The sequence below is a fragment of the Carcharhinus amblyrhynchos genome, chromosome 24, assembly GCF_965287045.1.
Source record: "Carcharhinus amblyrhynchos chromosome 24, sCarAmb.v2.hapA, whole genome shotgun sequence".
In the NCBI taxonomy this organism is placed as follows: domain Eukaryota; kingdom Metazoa; phylum Chordata; class Chondrichthyes; order Carcharhiniformes; family Carcharhinidae; genus Carcharhinus; species Carcharhinus amblyrhynchos.
Window position 1 is genome coordinate 22,377,082 of NC_137347.1, and position 19,722 is coordinate 22,396,803.

The 19,722-nt window shown below is 41.4% G+C and overlaps 1 protein-coding gene across 3 annotated transcripts in view; it reads left to right on the forward strand.

The window, feature by feature from the left end:
• Positions 1-51: 51 nt before the first annotated feature.
• The window catches only part of LOC145358013 (dyslexia-associated protein KIAA0319-like protein), an 88,750-nt gene continuing 69,079 nt past the window's right edge, over positions 52-19,722 (forward strand). The window contains exons 1-2 of one of the 3 annotated variants that reach the window (XM_080211695.1): positions 52-347; positions 10,364-10,535. In XM_080211695.1, the coding sequence (XP_080067821.1) occupies positions 10,391-10,535 (145 nt within the window). In that variant the 5' untranslated portion in view covers positions 52-347; positions 10,364-10,390. Of the gene's footprint in view, positions 348-2,583; positions 2,768-2,915; positions 2,980-10,363; positions 10,536-19,722 lie in introns of those variants that run through there. The other 2 variants (XM_080211697.1, XM_080211696.1) reach the window with 2 other exon arrangements.

Here is a 19,722-nt window from a genome sequence, read left to right on the forward strand (position 1 = left end):
GGGGAGTCACGTGGGGGCTGAGCTTGCGGTTCTGTCCTGTTCAGTCTGACATTCGCAGCCCAGCTCCCGAGCCGAGCGCGCTGCTCTGCGCCGCAGGCGATGACTAGTTCTTAAACACCAGCGCGTCTGCAACTGCGAGTATTGTTGTTTTAAATCCCTCAACACTGAAGTCTGTTTCGTCTGTCCTGTTCAAACCTTTCGTGTTGAATTGGTTGCAATAATTATTCACCCTCCCTCCCGGAACCAATGTCCCCGGTCCCTCCGGATCCTGTTTGTGTGCGCACACATTTCGCCCTCATGGGGGGTTTCAGGCGCCAAGGAGAACCTGTTTCCCAGCTGATCTGTTGGTACGTATTTCCCTGACCCGCTGTCTGGTCGGGTATTGATCGGCGTCACCGATCCATTTATTTATAAATTATAATCGGGGTTTACGGGGGGGGGGGGGCGGTGAGGATCATTGAGCGGAAATGACGGAGCTTGTGTTTGAGATGCTGGAGGCGATGCCAGTTGGAATCCTGAATCGGAGGGGAGAGCGAGGGAGGATTGACAGAGAGAGGGGAGAGAGAGGATTGACAGACAGTGGGGAGAGAGAGGATTGACAGAGAGAGGGGAGAGACAGGATTGACAGAGGGGAGAGAGAGAGGATTGACAGAGAGAAGGGAGAGAGAGGATTGACGAAGAGAGGGGAGAGACAGGGTTGACAGACAGTGGGGAGAGAGGATTGACAGAGAGAGGGGGGAGAGAGAGGATTGACAGAGAGAGGGGGGAGAGAGAGGATTGACAGAGAGAGGGGAGAGAGAGAGGATTGACAGAGAGAGGGGAGAGAGAGGATTGACAGAGAGAGGGGAGAGACAGGATTGACAGAGGGGAGAGAGAGAGGATTGACAGAGAGAAGGGAGAGAGAGGATTGACGAAGAGAGGGGAGAGACAGGGTTGACAGACAGTGGGGAGAGAGGATTGACAGAGAGAGGGGGGAGAGAGAGGATTGACAGAGAGAGGGGGGAGAGAGAGGATTGACAGAGAGAGGGGAGAGAGAGAGGATTGACAGAGAGAGAGGATTGACAGAGAGAGGGGAGAGAGAGAGGATTGACAGAGAGAGGGGGGAGAGAGAGAGAGGATTGACAGAGAGAGGGGGGAGAGAGAGAGGATTGACAGAGAGAGGGGTGAGAGAGAGAGGATTGACAGAGAGGGGGGAGAGAGAGAGGATTGACAGAGAGAGAGGATTGACAGAGAGAGGGGAGAGAGAGAGGATTGACAGAGAGAGGGGGGAGAGAGAGAGAGGATTGACAGAGAGAGGGGGAGAGAGAGAGGATTGACAGAGAGAGGGGGAGAGAGAGAGGATTGACAGAGAGAGGGGTGAGAGAGAGAGGATTGACAGAGAGAGGGGTGAGAGAGAGAGGATTGACAGAGAGAGGGGTGAGAGAGAGAGGATTGACAGAGAGGGGGGAGAGAGAGAGGATTGACAGAGAGAGAGGATTGACAGAGAGAGGGGGGAGAGAGGATTGACAGAGAGAGGGGGAGAGAGAGAGGATTGACAGAGAGGGGGGAGAGAGAGAGGATTGACAGAGAGGGGGGAGAGAGAGAGGATTGACAGAGAGAGGGGGGAGAGAGAGAGGATTGACAGAGAGGGGGGAGAGAGGATTGACAGAGAGAGGGGGGAGAGAGGATTGACAGACAGGGAGGAGAGAGAGGATTGACAGAGAGAGGGGGGAGAGAGAGGATTGACAGAGAGAGGGGGGAGAGAGAGGATTGACAGAGAGAGGGGGGAGAGAGAGGATTGACAGAGAGAGGGGGGAGAGAGAGGATTGACAGAGAGAGGGGGGAGAGAGAGGATTGACAGAGAGAGGGGGAGAGAGAGGATTGACAGCGGGGGGGGAGAGAGAGGATTGACAGAGAGAGGGGGAGAGAGAGGATTGACAGAGAGGGGGGAGAGGGAGGATTGACAGAAAGGGGGGAGAGAGAGGATTGAAAGAGAGGGGGGAGGGAGAGGATAGACAGAGAGAGAGGGGGGCAGAGAGGACAGACAGAGAGAGACGGGGGCAGAGAGGATAGACAGAGGGGGGCAGAGAGGATAGACAGAGAGGGGGACAGAGAGGATAGACAGAGAGTGATGGAGGGAGGGCAGAGGATAGACAAAGAGAGGGAGGGAGGGCAGAGAGGATAGACAGAGAGGGGGGGGGCAGAGAGGATAGACAGAGTGATGGAGGGAGGGCAGAGAGGATAGACAGAGACAGAGAGATAGGGAGAGAGGATAACTAGGTAAGGAGAGTGGGGAGAGGAAACGGGAGAAGGCGAGAGAGGGGATAGGACACGAGGTACGAATGAGAACATAAATAAGAGGGAGATAAAGAGGAAGGAAGGAATATTAGACAGTAGGAGAGAGGGGAATAGAGAGGAAGGGATGCGAGAGAGGGATAGCTGACCAGATAGAAAGAGGAAGGGATAATTGATAAGAGGGTGAGAGACAAGGTGAGCCATGGGACAGAGAGATCGAGGGCGATTAAGGAGAAGTCGGGAGTAAGGAATATAGAGATGTGGGGGGACGGGGGGGCGATAGGATTGCAACAACCAGGTGACCGAGGAAGGAAAACCAGGGACAAGAGTGAGGGAGAGATCTGGACAGAGACTCAGAGAGCCGGTTACTGCAGCATCGGCATCGCCGGGGGCAATAAACAACAGTGATGTGTGCCAGAGTGTAAGCTTGACAGCCGGATATTGTTCCGGTGACACTCATCCTGACCAGGCGTCTGTGGAGCCCGAGCGGCAGGTGCCCGATGCGTTTTATTTGTTTTCATATTCGTTGCCCAGCAATATTTTTCTCACGCACTCCAGCTGAAGCAGAGATTTCACTGGCATTAACCCGTTGTTCCTCAGTCTACATTTACCATATGGTCGATGAATATTCTGGAAGTTGGTAGCAGCCGAATAAGCACTTGGAGTTGGGAAATCTGCTCTGATCATTTACCTGACTTTATACAAGTATTGTCACATCGGTTCAGTTGATTGTAGTTTTAAGTCTTAAACAGTGATGAGCAATAAGCGTTATTCAGTTGTGCTACGAGGTATGATAGGATCGGTGTGATCACTTGAATGGTCAAAGATTTTTTGCAATATTTGCAATAACATGCTTTTCATGTTGGAGATTTTTTTAAAAAAAACTTGCATTTTTATAGTGCTTTTCATTTCCATACGATATCCAAAAGTGCTTTATAAGTAAAGTGTTATAATGCAGTTGCTAATTTGCACACAAATGGCAGTGCTGGTTCAGAGGTAAAGGCTGACCAGCACAAAGAACTGCCATCTTCTTGTACGTTGAACAGAAGAATCTTGGTGTAGGGTCTTGCCAAATGGTTGACATTTCTGCTGATAGTGTTCCTTCAATCTTGGACTACAGGATCAGGTTAAACCAGTTACTCATACTCTGGAATGGGTATGAATCTGCAACTTCCTGGCTGAAGTGAGACTGCGACAACTGAGGCAAGCTGACATGAGAGAATTAATTAACTCTTTCAGGGTTTCAGAATCATGTTTGTAACATTTTTAACTTCTTTAATCAAATCTGCATAAAATTGTGTAAAATTTCTATTTGGATTTAACAGTTGGTGGCTAAAATAGATTTTAGAATGGGAAATGTTTTAGTGTTTATAGTTTAGTCGATGCATGGAAAATCTGAAGGAATGTTTTTTCATGTAGCCATGTTGTATAAACTCTGTTTCACCAATTAATCATGTAAAATGAATTATCCATATGGAGTTTATTGAGTAACTAACAATTCATTGTAGATGTCTTTAGCTAACACTGTTGGATAGACTATTCTGCAAATGATTATGAACTGATGATGAGCATTTTATGTAGTAATATTTAACTTAAAAACTTGACTATGCATAGCATTTTCAAAAGTTTCCAGAGATGCACAGTACCGTATTGTAGGTCACCTTTTTAAAAAGGAAACTAATAATGTGAATAGTTTTCAAGGGCAAGGTTCATTGCTCCAGAGAAAGTCTTTGGGAGTTATGCTCGGCATTTAAATGCAAGTACAATGTGCATATTTAGGAAATAATGAACATTATATTTGACTTGAACAATTAGTAAATTACATTGGGGTGTTTATTATCTAAATGCTATATGAGTGCAAGATGCTGCATTATCAAAATGTTCAACCTTTGAATTTACAGAAAGTTGGAACTCAAAGTTTATCATTTTTGGTTTCCTTCAGACTTTCACTTCTTCCACTATCATCTGTAGTGTGAGGAAACATGAAAGAGTGCATTCTTAAGTATAAAAAAAACTGAAACTTGCAACATAATGTGGATCATCCATGGTGGTAATCTCTTTCTGGTTTGCTATTTGATTAAGTGTCTTCCAGCCAACTGCAATACAAGTGTAAAAATGGCTGAAGCTTAACTCTTACTTAATTCATCTTGTTAAGTAGTCAGTTAATGAGGAATTGATACAGTACTTTGATGGCATTTGTGCTGTGAATTACTGAGGATCATAAGAAAAGTTGTAAGGAGCCCAAAAGGTAGCATGCTTGTGTAGCAGAGCTTGTTTATGCTTAAATCCTACAAAAATCCTACAATACTATGTCAAATCTCGTGTACCAGATGGTTATTAGATGTTTCCCCGACCCTTCACTTCTTAGAAGAAAAACGGTAAGCAAATTAAACATATTAATAACCAGCTCCAGCAAAATTAGGAGTAAATGGAAATTGATATGTGCAAGCCTGAAATTATACCTTTTACTGGAAACTCTCAGTGTAAAGGAGTGAGAGGGAATATGCCCTCCATATTGATTCCATAAAACATGTTTTGGAGGAACGGGCTAAATTAAAGTAAAGTTGCATAAATACTTACTTAGAATATAATTTAAAGTTTTCCTCCTTTTTGTTGACCTTGTATCCAGTTTTCATTATGATAATTCCTCTAACGGTAGATGGTTCAATTACTGATTATACCACAATGTAGACACATAAATGTATTTGTATAATTGTTGGGAGTAAACATGGTGAAATGTGGTTTATATATTGTCAAGCTACAAGTAGAGTGAGTCAGATCCCTAAGGTTAAAACTGCATCAAAACAGCATCATTTGACGTACCTTTTTAAACTAACTTGCCCTAAGATTTCAATGGTATTCAGGAGTCAAATGATTTGAAAAAGTACTTTGGCCTTCCTTGATGGTTACAGAATATAGTGCAATTTGTCATAGATGGTTAATTAGTTAACAGTAAAGCTAAAATTCTAATCATTGAAGACTGTGAGAGAGTGCTTTGATATTTACAGAGCACGCTGAAGGCTTGTCATAAGAAATGAAATGAAATGGAACTTCATTTCCAATCATGTAATTCATTTGACAGATCCTGTCATGCGAAGCTCTCCATCCTGATCCTAGCTGTGGGCAAAATTACATCCACTAAAAAGATGAATAAGGTCAACCCACAAGTTTCCCTTGCACATTATGTTCCAAACTGTATTGGTTTGGGCTCTATTTCAACAGCGACGGTGTTTTTTGGACTGTTGACAATCACAGTGTAAATAAAACGAAGCAGAGAAGTTTACTAATGTAGCTTTTCTCATGACAACAGTAAAGCTGTTCAAGCACTCGGTGACAATAAAATACTTCTTAAAGTGTAGTCACTGCAGTAATGTAGGAAATGCAGCAGCCATTTTGCACACAGCAAACTCCCACAACCAGCAACGAGACAATCAGATAATCTGTTTTAGCGATGTTGATTGCGGGATAAGCAGGAATAAGGACACTGGGGACACAATATCTGCCCTTTTTCAAATTAGTGTCATGTGACTTTTTTTCTCTAATATTCACTTGAGAGAATAAGTGGGTCCTTGGTTTAATGCTCCATGGCACCTGCAGTGGTACAGTCATCCTGCTCAAGTCCTGGATAACTCAAAGCCACAACTGACTCAAATGCACAACATATGTTTTAATTAACTAGAAGTCTTTCATATCTTTCTGGCTTTTCAGTGTCATGGCTCATGCTACACCTAAAAGACGCAATAGCTGCTACTTCATAGTGAGAGTAGAATAATTTTGCGTTGAACATGACTGTAGTTTTTTTTCCCTGAAAATCTTATTCACCTGCCATTTTCTTTTGTTGAGTTAGTAAATTTCTAATAGTCAAAATAAGGGTATATATAAAATTTCTTTACTTAATATGTTTGTCTCACTCTGAGCTCTGTGTAGTGAGCTGAATTTGAACTGTAGTCTTTTTGTCTAGTGAGCCCAGTCATAGTAGATTATGTGCCAACCTGGATGTTTTTAAACTTTTTTTCATCTTGAGCAAAGTCAGCAAAGAAATTTCAATGCTTCTTACTCATCAATGATAAATACAATTACCTAGTAAAAATAATGTCATTTTATTTCATACGGTCCTGAACAGTCGCTTTATTTAAATGGACTTCAATTTGAGGAGACGCTTGGGAATAATGAGCCAAACTATCAATGTAAAGTAACAGAAGGATTAACAGAGATGAAGGGTGATCAACTTGTATACATAAAACGTGATGTGAAGAAAAACATTGTTTTAGAGTATAAGTACAATTAATTTTTCTTAGAAACTTTAGATTTATTACAAAAAGCTTACCACATTTATGCTGGAAGTTTTGCTCTTAAAGTGGGAAATTTTTGAAAATTTGGATTGGGAAGTTTCCATTGTTTAATATTGATTTTACTTGTACAACTGTGTCACTTTTTTTTAAGCCTCTGCTCAGAAGAGGAAGGTGAAGGAGAGCTTCATTTAAGTACTGCCTATTCCCAGACTTGGGATACAGCTTCCCCCCGCCCCCCCAGTGATGCTCTTGGAACTGTGGCCACAGTTGTAATGTAGGAAACGTGACAGTCAGCTTCAGCATCGCAAGTTCCACAAACTGTACTGAGATGAATAGTTTTTGTTTGTGATGTAGGTTGAGGGATAGATATCAGTTAAGTCTGGGAGAACCTCCTGCCTCTTTGGAAAGCACCTTGAGTTTTTTGTGTCCTCCTGAGAGGGCAGATACGGCCTCAGAAGTTGCAGGTCCTGTTATCTGGTGCTTTGTTGGTTACCATGATGCAGGTGTAGGCTTCCATGTACTACCTGCCACAGTGCTTCGAATGTGAGTCCCAAGATAATTTTGTATGGCTAATTTATTTGGTGAAAATTCCTGTGTTTTATTATTTTTTTTGCTATTTCACAATAATCGAACTTTACAGAAATTTCTCTTAATACTGTATGACACATTTATATGTGATCGGAATAGAAAGAAGAGGAGATAGATGAAAAGCTGGTCCTCTTCATGAATAGGCTCTTTATGACCCTTGTGGGCTAAACTATGTGTAGTATCCCATTGTTCTGTAGTTTGTGTAATGAATCCAGTGTAATACAAGCCTGGCCTGGTTGCTAATGTCACAATTAATAGGATATTGCTGCTGATGCAATCTGAAATCTTATGCTCAGAATCTTAACTGACATGAGGGGTTTTTTTGCACTTAGTTGTTGCTCAATTAAAATTGAATGATCCCAAATGTTGTAAACTGTTCTGCTGATGAGGTTCAAGGAATGTAATAGTCAGTCCATTGAAATATTTTCTTGCAGTGGCACTGTTATATTTAAGTTTTTGTCATTTAGGCCAATTTAAGCATGGTTGATCTCAGCAGGTCTGACAGCATCTGTGGAGAGAGATTAGCACTAACATTTCAGAGTCTGACTAAGGGTCATCCAGACTAGAAACATTAGCCCCATTCTCTCCACAGTTGCTGTCAGACCTGCTGAGATTTTCCAGCATTTGCTGTTTTGTTTCAGATCGCAGCATCCACAGTATTTTGCTTTTATTTTGTTTGAGTGAGGTTAATTTTTGCATGACTTATTTCTCGGCTTTGCCAGTTGTGTGAGAAATGAGTGATAGTTCAGTGTGACAGCATAAAGTACGTGATAGACAGCTATAAATTTCTGCACTTTCCAGTGAATGACATTTAAAGAGAAGACTGGGCGGCACGTTAGCATTACTGCTTCACGGCTCCAAGGGACCTGAGCTTGATTCCTGGCTTGAGTCACTGTCTGTGAGGAGTTTGCACATTCTCCTCGTATCTGCGTGGGTTTCCTCCCACAGTCCAAAGATGTGCGGGTTAGGTTGATTGGCCATGCTAAAATCGCCCATTAGTGTCCTGAGATGCGTAGGTTAAAGGGATTAGCAGATAAATGTGTAGGGATATGGGGTAGGGCCTGGGTGGGATTGTGGTTGTTGCCGACTCGATGGGCTGAAGGGCCTCTTTCTGCACTGTAGGGTTTCTATGATTTCTGTGACTGCTTAGGCACATCAGCCTCCTTGATCCTTACGTATCCTTTTGTAAGTAATGTATATCTGCAACAACCAAAGTTTCAAATAGAGAGCTTCACCATTTTAATTTGGGGCAGGTTGAATGGCTCCCATGTGAAATAATTGGGGAACCTGTTACTAAAATGTATTGATAGTATTTTCTTATAACAGTTGTTTTGCTATCTGCACTTATTCTTCAGTTCTTTGCCTGAAGGGAGGTCTGACCCACAGTGCCATGGTGTTCCCCACAAATTGGGCAAAGAGGCAGGTCCTGAGTCCAGTTTAGCTGGAACAGGAATGAACCCCATTTTGGTGAAGATCTGATCCACACTGGCCATCTAGCCAACTTGCCCCCAAGGAGTCAGAGTTGCTGTGGAAAAGTGCACTTTTATATGCATGTTGTAACCTAGAGCAATGGATAGTTATGGTAGAAACTCCAATTTCTTTCCATTGCATAGATGACCAGAAGTCTTTTCTGCTATTATCACCTGTCATTTGAGTATATTGGAAAGATTTGCAGATTGATACTCGACCTATTTCTGTTATGCATGCATCTTCCTTTGCCATTAAGCCCTGGAATGGGATTTGAATGTGGAGCTTCTGACTCAAAGACAGGGATGCTACACTGCACTACGTGACCTCTTCCATCTGCAAATACTATTCCAAAATATCTAGTTAAAACACTAAAACATTCTTAACTAGCCAAGGATAATTTTCCCAAGGGGAGACTGAGGAAAGATTTCATAGGTGTGTTAAAGATCTTGAGGAGTCAGCGTAACTGAACAGTGAAAGTGTTCCTGTTGGGTAGAGGGTCAAAAACCAAAGGACATTGATTGAAGGTGATTGACAAAAGAACCAACAATGGCATGAGAGAGAACTTTTAATACGCAGCGAGTGAATAGGATCTGGAATGCACTGCCTGAGTGTGTGGTGGAGGCAGTTTCAACCGTGATACCTGAGGAGAGAAAATTTGCAGGGTTAGGAGCAGGGAGTGGAATTTGACAAATTCATCTTGTAGAGAGCTGGCATGGAGATGGGGGGGAGAAAGAACCAAACACAACAAATTTTACCTCAGTAAAGCTATTGAAATTTGTCTTTTAACTCTACTGCAAATAATTGTACTCTGAGCAGAAACTGCTAAAAGCCAGTGGGAAATATTCCACAATATAGCTAACTGGTATTGATGCATCATGGAAAGTTAGACTTTCACTGTCCATGCTTTGACTGCAGAATCCAAACCCAGCTCACAACAAAATTCCAACATAAAGTTCAAATCCAAAAGCAAAATTTTTGGAACTGACAGAAAATACAACTCACATAATTTGGGTATTTAATCCTAATGCAATTATGTAGTTGTGTGGTGTTGGACATTAGAACTTAAAAAAAACATTTTATGATTGTTGGAACTCAGTGGCAAGATTGTCCAGCCTAACCACCAGCTTGCACAATCGTTGAGGAGTGTCATGTTATTTTCCATTAAAAAATATGGGTGTGGAAAGAGTTGTGACACAGCATTAATGATTTTTGCAGTGACCTTTTTGAAGCAATTTTCAAGAGACCATTTCCTGTGAGCTTTTCCACAGTGCCTGAGTTGATCCAATCTTGTGTGGATTGCACAGTGCATTTACAAAAGTAAATAAATATCAAAAGCAACTAACATAAGCTTGCAGTTGTTTGGCAGGTAATGGATTTCCGGTGGGTCATCACTCATGGATTAGCCTCTAAGTGTATTAATGACACCGTGGGTATAGATGTAAATACTGCTTCTGAAGGCCTAACTGATGGTATTTTTCTGATGAAGTTGTGCTATAGAATGGTGAACACAGATAAACAATTTATGGAGGGATTTAATCTTATTGTATCACTTAAGAAAAAGTCCTAGTGCAGTCACATCCATAATGAAAATTGATTTATTTTGTCAATTCTCATCAATTGTATCAACATCAGTTATAGTTTAATGTGATTGCTGTAACTAAATCAAACATTAAATAAAAAATATGCAACAACAGATTAGTGTTATATTCAAGTCTGATCTGCATTTTCTTTCTCTACAGGTGACCGTATGCAGTAGCATTGTAGCCATGGACGGAAGGCTGGAAAGTTTATTTATCCCTGTGATCTCTTCTGTAGTAATTGGAATTTTCCTTCGGAGGACAAGTGTCCCAAAGCTTAAGCTCCTGTTGTATAGCTGCTGCTTCTGTCTGACTACATTGAATTCAATTACTAGTGAGTTTACGCATTCAGTCTAACTGTGGGCATTTAATTACAATGCAGTCAATTCTCTGCCAAAATATTAATTCCATCCGGTTCTGATTCCTTGATCTAATTAGTTGATGTGGTGTTTGAAATTGCTTATACTGGGTGCTTGAGGAGAGAATAGTTATTGATGTCTCAAGGAAAGGCTATGGAAAATAGTTAGCAATAACATAGGTATATTCGCACTGGTCCCTGTGTTAATGGATGAATATACTGTAAGTCTGCATACACAGGGTATTCATAATTAACTGCAGATAATTCCCATTTTTCAGATATTTCTTCCACATTGGAGCATTCCTTTGTTGAGTTGAGGTTGTGGGCAGTTGAATTGCTCCTGGCTCTCTGCCATTGCTGTTGTGCTGCTCGCCTTTAGATTTTCCTTTGTGAACCAACTAAGAACTCATACAATGATTGTTCATGTGCAATATATCACACAAGGCCTAATCTAAAATGGTATTTAAGTAACAAGTGGCCACTGCTGCATTACATGGATGGTAGAGCTATACTTGTGTAAGGTTCAGTTGAATCTAGAACTTCTATAAATGTCCAAGTTATTAAAACTTGAAAACAGGAAACTTGGATGTAATAGAAGGTATTTTGATTTCTACGTGGAATTATGGAGAAAAACTGTCATGGTGTAGAAATTGACTTGTTGTCCTTGAAAGGTGATGGTGAATCTTGATTCTGTGTAGGCAGAGCATGTTCAGAGAAACTCATAACTCTCGTCTCCTTTTGAGAATTTGTTTTAGTATTGTCAGGATCTGATGTCTGTTCTGGGCTTTACAGACAGCATATAGGAGTATTCCATTATTATTAGTTTGTGCTGTTATCTTATTTTCAATTTATTAGTGTGTTTCTGCCTGGAGTTCTCTTAAACCAATATATACACATTTCCAGAGGAGAAAAATGGTTGTGTGTAGCCAGTTCAGGGAATTTCACCTGGAATGATCAGAATCATAGAATCCTAGAGTGCAGAAGGAGGCCATTTGGCTCATCGAATCTACACTGACCACAATCCCACCCAGGCCCTATCCCCACAACCCCATGCATTTACCCTAGCTATTCCCCCGAACACTAAGGGGCAATTTAGCATGGTCAATCAACCTAACATGCATATTTTTCAACTATGGGAGGAAACCGGAGCACCCAGAGGAAACCCACGCAGACACGGAGAGAATGTGCAAACTCCACATAGGCAGTCACCCAAGCTGGGAATTGAATCCAGGTCCCTGGTACTGTGAAGCAGCAGTGCTAACCACTTGTGCTTCCATGTTGCCCTAAATGGGTCCTAAATATCCCATCCATTGACTGTATTCTTACTTCCCCTGGGGCAGTATAAAAATTGCCTATTTTCTGTGTTCCTTACAATTCTGTTGAGACTGCAAACTTGCCAGGAAGGCCCAAAGATGAAGATTCACATCTGACCACTTCGAACAGATCACTTCATCTTTAATTTTGTCACTGAATTTCTAATACTGTATAATGTCAGTAATATTGTGCAATAGCTTTAAAAGCAGATCAGTGGATGGCAGTTAACTTTTAAGTTGATGATGTTTGTAGTTTGGACATTAATCATCAGTCGTTAAAAAGTTTGGTTTATGTTGGGTGTGCCAGTATATGTCTCTAAAATAAAGCTGTCCAATCACTTATGGAAGAATTTTTAATTGTTTTGTACAGAGTAAAACAACTAACCCAACACTTTATTGATCTATTTCGTCAATCCTCATCAATGACGCATATATAATCAGTTCAACATTAGTGCGTGCTCGTTATTACTGAATTGAACATCAGTTTATCAGTTAGTTATTTGGACAGTGTGGGCAGCAAAGCACAATTTCTAGTAGCTTGTAGCAGTAATATGGAAGTTCTATTTATGACAAGAGTTCTGCTACTCTATATTGGGTCACTGTATGAATGGAGTTTGCACATTCTCCACGTGTCTGTGGATTTCCCCAGGACGCTCCGGTTTCTCCAGGGTGCTCCAGTTTCCCCTTGCACTCCAACCCCTTTTTGAGAGGATCCAAATTCTAGCTCTTTGATTTATCCTGTAGGGTTTAGACTTGATCTTTTTGCCTGCCAATTCACTCTTCCCTTTTCAATAACAAGAACACTTGGTGGAAAATAAAAAGAACACACTTGAAGCTTTAAAGTGTGTGCGCTATGACATTTGAAGTGCCTTTCCCAAGTGATCATTCTTCATGTGTGTAATGAGACACTGAATATTTGCAGGCTATTTACCTTTACTGTTGCCACCATCCTATTTCACTGCAAATTTACTCACAATTGTGCGGGCATTCTTTCGAGCTACCAATTCTCTCACTGGAACTTCAGACTGAAATCATCAGCTATTGTTGCTGAGCATTTTAGTAAAAGTGTCAGCTACCTTTGCTTATTCCTGAATCAACAACAACAGCATCTAATCAACTGACTTAATCATGCTGCATGTTCTGTTTGAGGGTAATGTTGACATGTTTACTCTCATTTGCTGGTTGCCAGCTGTCAGGAAGTGGCTTCTGCTGAGTACACAGCTCAGAAGATTACAGCAGGTTAACTCTTGAGTACTGAATCTCCTAATAGCCCATATAAAGTCTACGTTTCAAATTGCCTAATCTATAAACTCTGACAGATGTGTATTCTGAAGTAACATAATATAATCGGAATTTGAAGAAGTATCATGTAGAAACTTCAAAGAATGCTCACTTGCACTCTCTATTGGATGACTGTCGTATTATTTTCACTGGCACTTTTCTGAGTACAAGTGAATCATTCTTTTTAACTTGGTAGCTTAAATTTCAAGCACTTATCAATAAATTGACCTTGCAACTTAAATTTGGGGAAAAAATGATGCTTCTAACTTTTTACTACTTGGCATGCTGAAGGTGACCCAGTGGGAGAAGTATTTTGTTTTGATATTGCAGCTTGTATTGAGTATTCCAATGTTAGAACCATAGAATTTCTACAGTGCAGAGGAGGCCATTCGGCCCATCCTTACCAGCTTTCTGATGGTATCCGCCCAGGCCCTATCCCTGTAACTCCAAGTATTTACACCACTAATCCCCTAATTTACACATCTTGGGATACGAATGGACAATTTAGTATGGTCAATCCACCTGACCTGCCCATTTTTGGAGTGCAAGGGGAAACCTGAGCACCCTGGGGAAACCCACACAGACAAGTGGAGAACGTGCAAACTCCATACAGACAGTGACCCTAGGCTGGAATTGAATTCGGGTCTCTGGTGCCTGTGAGGCAGGGCTAACCACTGTGCCACCGTGCTGCCCAATTCAATTTGTTTTAAACCAATTATGTTTTCTATTTTAAAATTAAAATTAACGTCATTTATTTACCTATATTTTTGATTTTTTTTTAAAGCCTGTTATCAAAGAGGTGGGAAAAATGGGAGTGTAGGATTGTCTGGGATTTGTAGCAGTTTATTTACTCACACAAACAGTAAACACTGTATCCGAGCTGAAGGAGTTAGTTCGTTCAAATTCCTTCATAGCTGTTTTATGGCATTTTGCTGTGAATGTATTATTGTTTAAGTCTAACATTTCACAGTTCAATTGCACACTGGGAATTTGTATTTAAAGCTGTAGGACACTGGAGCCTATTCAGGTCACTCTGTACCCTGAGGCAATTTACTGTGCTGGCTGTGTACACTTGGAGGCAAGTTACACTGATTGAATGTAACTAGGTTGATATTTAGTGTTTGGTTAAAGAATGCTTGAACATTCCTGCAGTGTATTACAAATACATAATGAAATACTTAAAATAACTGAAAAAAAGTATGAGAAAAGCTATTTCATACAGATTGAAATTTTATCTGTTTCCTAACAGTTTTAACAGTTGCATAGCGCTACTTGCACCTCTGTGGTTTCTTTGTAATTTTTGTTCAATCTCGTTGAAAAGTTTGAATTCACGTTTTCCCTCTAATACTTGGAAAAGTATAGTACAGTACATTTGTCCTTGTTTTGTGTCTTCAGCATTGAAAAGAAACCTCAAAGGGGAAATAAAGAAGAATGGGAAGTTAGCAAGACATCTTAGTTGAAAAGATAGCTTTTGAGGAAGCTTTTAAAGGTGATTCAGGAGGTAGGAGGAATTCATAGAAACATAGAATCCCTACAGTGCAGAAGGAAACCATTCGGCCCAATGAGTCTGCACCAACCACAAATCCACCCAGGCCCTATTCCCATAATCCCACATATTTACCCTTGATGCACGGGTCAATTTAGCATGGTCAATCAATCTATGCCGCACATCTTTGGACTATGGGAGGAAACCGGAGCAGCCAGAGGAGTCCCATACAGACACGGGAGAACGTGGGAGGAAACCGGAGGCTGGAATTGAACCCAGGTCCCTGGCGCTGTGAGGCAGCAGTGCTAACCACTCTGCCAAGCTGAAGTAGAAACAACTGAGGGTTTTACCACTTGTGTGATGGGGAATACAGGGGGTGAGAACAGGGAGACCAGAACACCGAAAAGAAAATGTTCAAAGTTAGATTCATGTTGTAGAGATGCTGTGGAATGATTTGTAGAAGATGAGGATTTAAATTACTTTCTGTTAGATGACAAGGAGCCATTGTAAGTCAGTGAGGTTAGGGGTAACAAGTGAATATACTTTCAGTGTAGTGTTCAGAATGATTTTGAGGATGGAAATCTAGACACTAGCAAGGAAGGAATTAGGCAAATTACAGGAAATGAATTGTTAAATTTGTTCTACCTCCAGCTAATTTAAATTGATTATAGTACCATAACACCTACATTGCTAGTCTCTATGACCTTGGAAACTTGGGTCTAGTCTACACATCACTGATTAGCTTGCACAGAAGATTAATTTAATCAGCGTTATAGTCATCTTGGGAAAGCATGAAGTGCTCAGTGGCACATAACTTAAGGCATCAGAATGCAATATTTTGTACTTCTGTGTAAATATTACAGCTGAATAGTGTTGTTTAGGCTTTTTTGCTCAAAAATATGCCATAGCGATTCTAATTTGGAACAGGTCTCTTTAGGAGTATTCCTACGTTCATAGCACCCCATTAGTGCTGAAGAAGGCCATTCGGCCCATTGAATCTGCACCAACTCTCTGACAAAGCATCTTACCCAGGCCTGCCACCCTGTTCTATTCCCATGAATCCATGCATCAATCTAACCTACACATCCTGGGAAACTAGGGGACAATTTAGCATGGCCAATCTGCCTAGCCTGCTCGTCTTTGGACTGTGGCAGGAAACTGAAGCACCCAGGAGAAACCCACACAGACACTGGGAAAATGTGCACAGACAGTCACCCAAGGCTGGAATAGAACCCAGGTCTCTGGCAACAAGACTGCAGTTCTAACCATGGTGCCACATTTAGATTTGAAAATTAATTTTAACTTGGATAGCAAGAATCAAAGTATTGCTGAGGTTGGAAATCTGAAACAAAAACTGAAAATGCTGCAAATGCAACAGGTCAGTCAGCATCTGTGAATAAAAGACAAGCCAGCATTTTGACTGGAGACTCTGTAGAACTGCAGGTTTTTTTCTTGTATGCCAAAATTTGAAAATATTACCTTTTATTTCATACAATATTGAAATAGTTAAAACGAAGCATACTTGAGTCAAGTTAGGAAGAAGATTTGTCAACAGGACAGTCACTATCATTTGGAAATTCGTCAGGGCATGAGAGCTTGACTTTTGAAGCAGGTTAAATTGTATGTGGTCGAGCTATTTGAAACTCTGAAGCTATATGAAACACAATTGCTACTGTTTAGTAGCATTCTGTGATAGAATGAATGATAGACTTTTATTTAATGTCTTTCATGCCCACGGGACTTCTTAAAGCACCTATCACCCTGTGAAATATTTTTAAACCGAAGTCACAGTTGTAATGTATGAAATACAACAGCCAATTTGCACACAGCAAACTACCACAAATAACAATGTGATATTGACCAGATAATCCATTCTTTTGTGATGTTGATTGAGGGATAATTATTGGCCAGGACACTGGGGTTAATTACAAATTAGTGTCACAAGATCTTTTACATCCACTCAGAGCTCCAGAGTGGACTTGGTTTAATACCTCATCCAAAAGACAACACCTCTGTTCCAATTTACATAGAACATAGAATACTACAGCGCAGTACAGACCCTTCAGCCCTCAATGTTGCGCCGACTTGTAAAAACCAACCTAAAGCCCATCTAACCTACACTGTCCCAACATCATCCATATGTTTATCCAATGACCATTTAAATGCCTTTAATGTTGGCGAGTCCACTACTGTTGCAGGCAGGGCATTCCACGCCCTTACTACTCTGAGTAAAGAACCTACCTTTGACATCTATCTTATATCTTTCACTCCCTCAATTTAAAGCTATGTCCCCTTGTGCTAGCCATTTGGAGCTTCTGCTTTTATTTGTGTGTTCAAATCCTGGAGTGGGACTTAAACTCAAAACCTTCTGATCCAAAGGCGAGAGTGCTGCTGACTAAGCTATAACTGGATACTCTGCTGTAGATCCTGCAGTTGCTTTGCTGCCTAGGTTTAGATAAGTAAAGTTTATTTATTAATCACAAGTGAGGCTTACGTTAACACTGCAATTAAGTTTAATTGAAATTCCTCTACTCACCACACTCCGGCACCTGTACGGGTCAGTGCACCTAACCAACATGTCTTTCAGACTGTGGGAGGAAACTGGAGCAACTGGAGGAAACCCACGCAGGCACGAGGAAAGTGTGCAAACTCCACACACACAGTGACCCAAGCCGGGAATCAAACTACAGTGCTAACCACTGTGCCACCATGCCACCCATACCCACAGACCGGCTCAAATTGTGAAGAATTCTCCTGCTGACTTTAGTCCCGTCAAAAATATAAATTTGATGGATGAAATAAAATTTACTCCTCCATGAAAAACATCTATCAAGAAGGTCTATAAGCTGTAGTCCTAACATTTCCATCTAAAATTTCCATCAGTTGCCAGATTGCAGAAGTGATGTGTTCTAAAAGGGTGTTTTAGCTAGATGAGACTGATTCTGTTTTAAAAATTGTGTGGCTGTGCTTATTGTGCTCAATTAGTTGCTTGTATATGTCTTTTAGTTAATCTAGATATTACTAACTTGTATACATCCAGTAATATACGCATTGGTAACTTGTGTATGTCTATTAATTAATATACACATGCATTTGATATTTTTTCTTAGCTTGCATGAATTGTTTATGTTGTGTGATGTTTTTCACCTTTCAGGACAAGTCGGGAATAAATAACTTTCAGTGACTGTTATAAGAACGTAAGAAGTAGGAGCAGGAGTAGGTCATCTGGCTCCTTGAGCCTGCTCCGCCATTCAATAATATCATGGCTGATCTTTTCGTGGACTCAGCTCTATTTACCTATCTGCTCACCATAACCCTATAACCCGAGGCAGAGAGTGGGGGTCAATGGGTGCTATTCGGATTGGTGGTTGGTGACTAGTGGAGTGCCCCAGGGGTCGGTGCTGGGGCCTCAGCTATTTACCATTTATATAGATGATCTGGAGGAGGGAACCGAGTATATGGTGTCGAAATTTGCTGATGACACCAAGACTGGTGGAACGGCAAATTGTGTGGAGGGTGTGGAAAGTCTGCAGAAGGATCTAGATAGGCTGGGCGAATGGGCCAGGAACTGGCAAATGGAATTTAATGTTGGCAAGTGTGAAGTTGTCCACTTTGGTAGGAATAATGGTAGGAAGGACTATTATTTACATGGCGAAAAACTGCAGCATGCTATGGTGCAGAGGGACCTCGGGGTCCTTGTGCATGAGTCGCAAAAACCCAGCCTGCAGGTGCAGCAGGTGGTCACGAAGGCAAATGGGATGCTGGCCTTCATAGCAAGGGGGATTGAATATAAAAGTAGGGAGGTCTTGCTGCAACTGTACAAGGTACTGGTGAGGCCGCAGCTGGAGTACTGTGTGCAGTTTTGGTCACCGCACTTATGCAAGGATATTTTGGCCTTGGAGGGAGTGCAGAGGAGGTTTACTAGGCTGATACCGGAGTTGAGGGGGTTGAACTATGAGGAGAGGCTGAATAAACTAGGCTTGTACTCGTTAGAGTTTAGAAGAATGAGGGGGGATCTCATTGAGACATATAAGATGATGAATGGGATGATAGGATAGAGGTGGAGAGGCTCTTCCCACTCAGAAAGGACAGTAGGACTAGAGGGCACAGCCTCAAGATAAAGGGGGGGCGGTTTAGAACGGAGTTGAGGAGGAACTTCTTCACTCAAAGGGTGGTGAATCTCTGGAATTCTCTGCCCATTGAAGTGGTGGAGGCTGCCTCGCTAAATATACTTAAGATGCGGGTTGATAGGTTTTTGATAGGCAAGGGGATTAAGGGTTATGGGGAGAGGGCAGGAATGTGGAACTGAGCCACGACAGATCAGCCATGATCTTATTGAATGGCGGGGCAGGCTCGAAGGGCTAGATGGCCTACTCCTGTTCCTATTTCTTATGTTCTTATAATTCCTTTACTGTACAAAAATTTACTGATCCATCCATGAAGATGAATACTATTTTAAAAAATATTTTGGGGAAATTGTGTTCTATAAACAAGACATTGTGTGGGTACATGTATGCATGTCTGTGTACACCATGTGCATTGGTATGTATACATCCATATGTGTATGTATGCTTACAAGTGAAGATGTGTGTACACGTGTGCACATGCTGTGTATGCATGTGTGTTGTGATTTAATTCAGATGGGGAAAGATTGAGAGAAAACCTGTCTAGGAGAGTTGAGAAGTAAAAAGGGTAAGGTTCTAAATGCATGCGTTTGTAAGAAGAGGCCTCAGTGAAGCGGATTTATAAGTAAATACATTGGGTTTAAAAATATCAAGCGATAGGCAGGAACTTGGCTTTTCAGCTGTTAGATTTCAAAGGGCAGTGATGGACCTTTACAATTTACAAAGATTTCATTAGTAAAGAGGAGGTTATTAAATTTTATTTGACCTGCAAAGGGAAGTGAAAGGAAAACAGAGCGGTTTTTATACTTTGGAAAAGTTTAGTTCAATGAGGTGCTGAGGGCAACAGAATCGAACATAAAAGATAAAAAAGATATTCATAGAACCCCTATAGTGCAGAAGGAGGCCATTTGGTCCTTCAAGTCTGCACTGACCACAATCCCACCCAGGCCCTGGCCCCG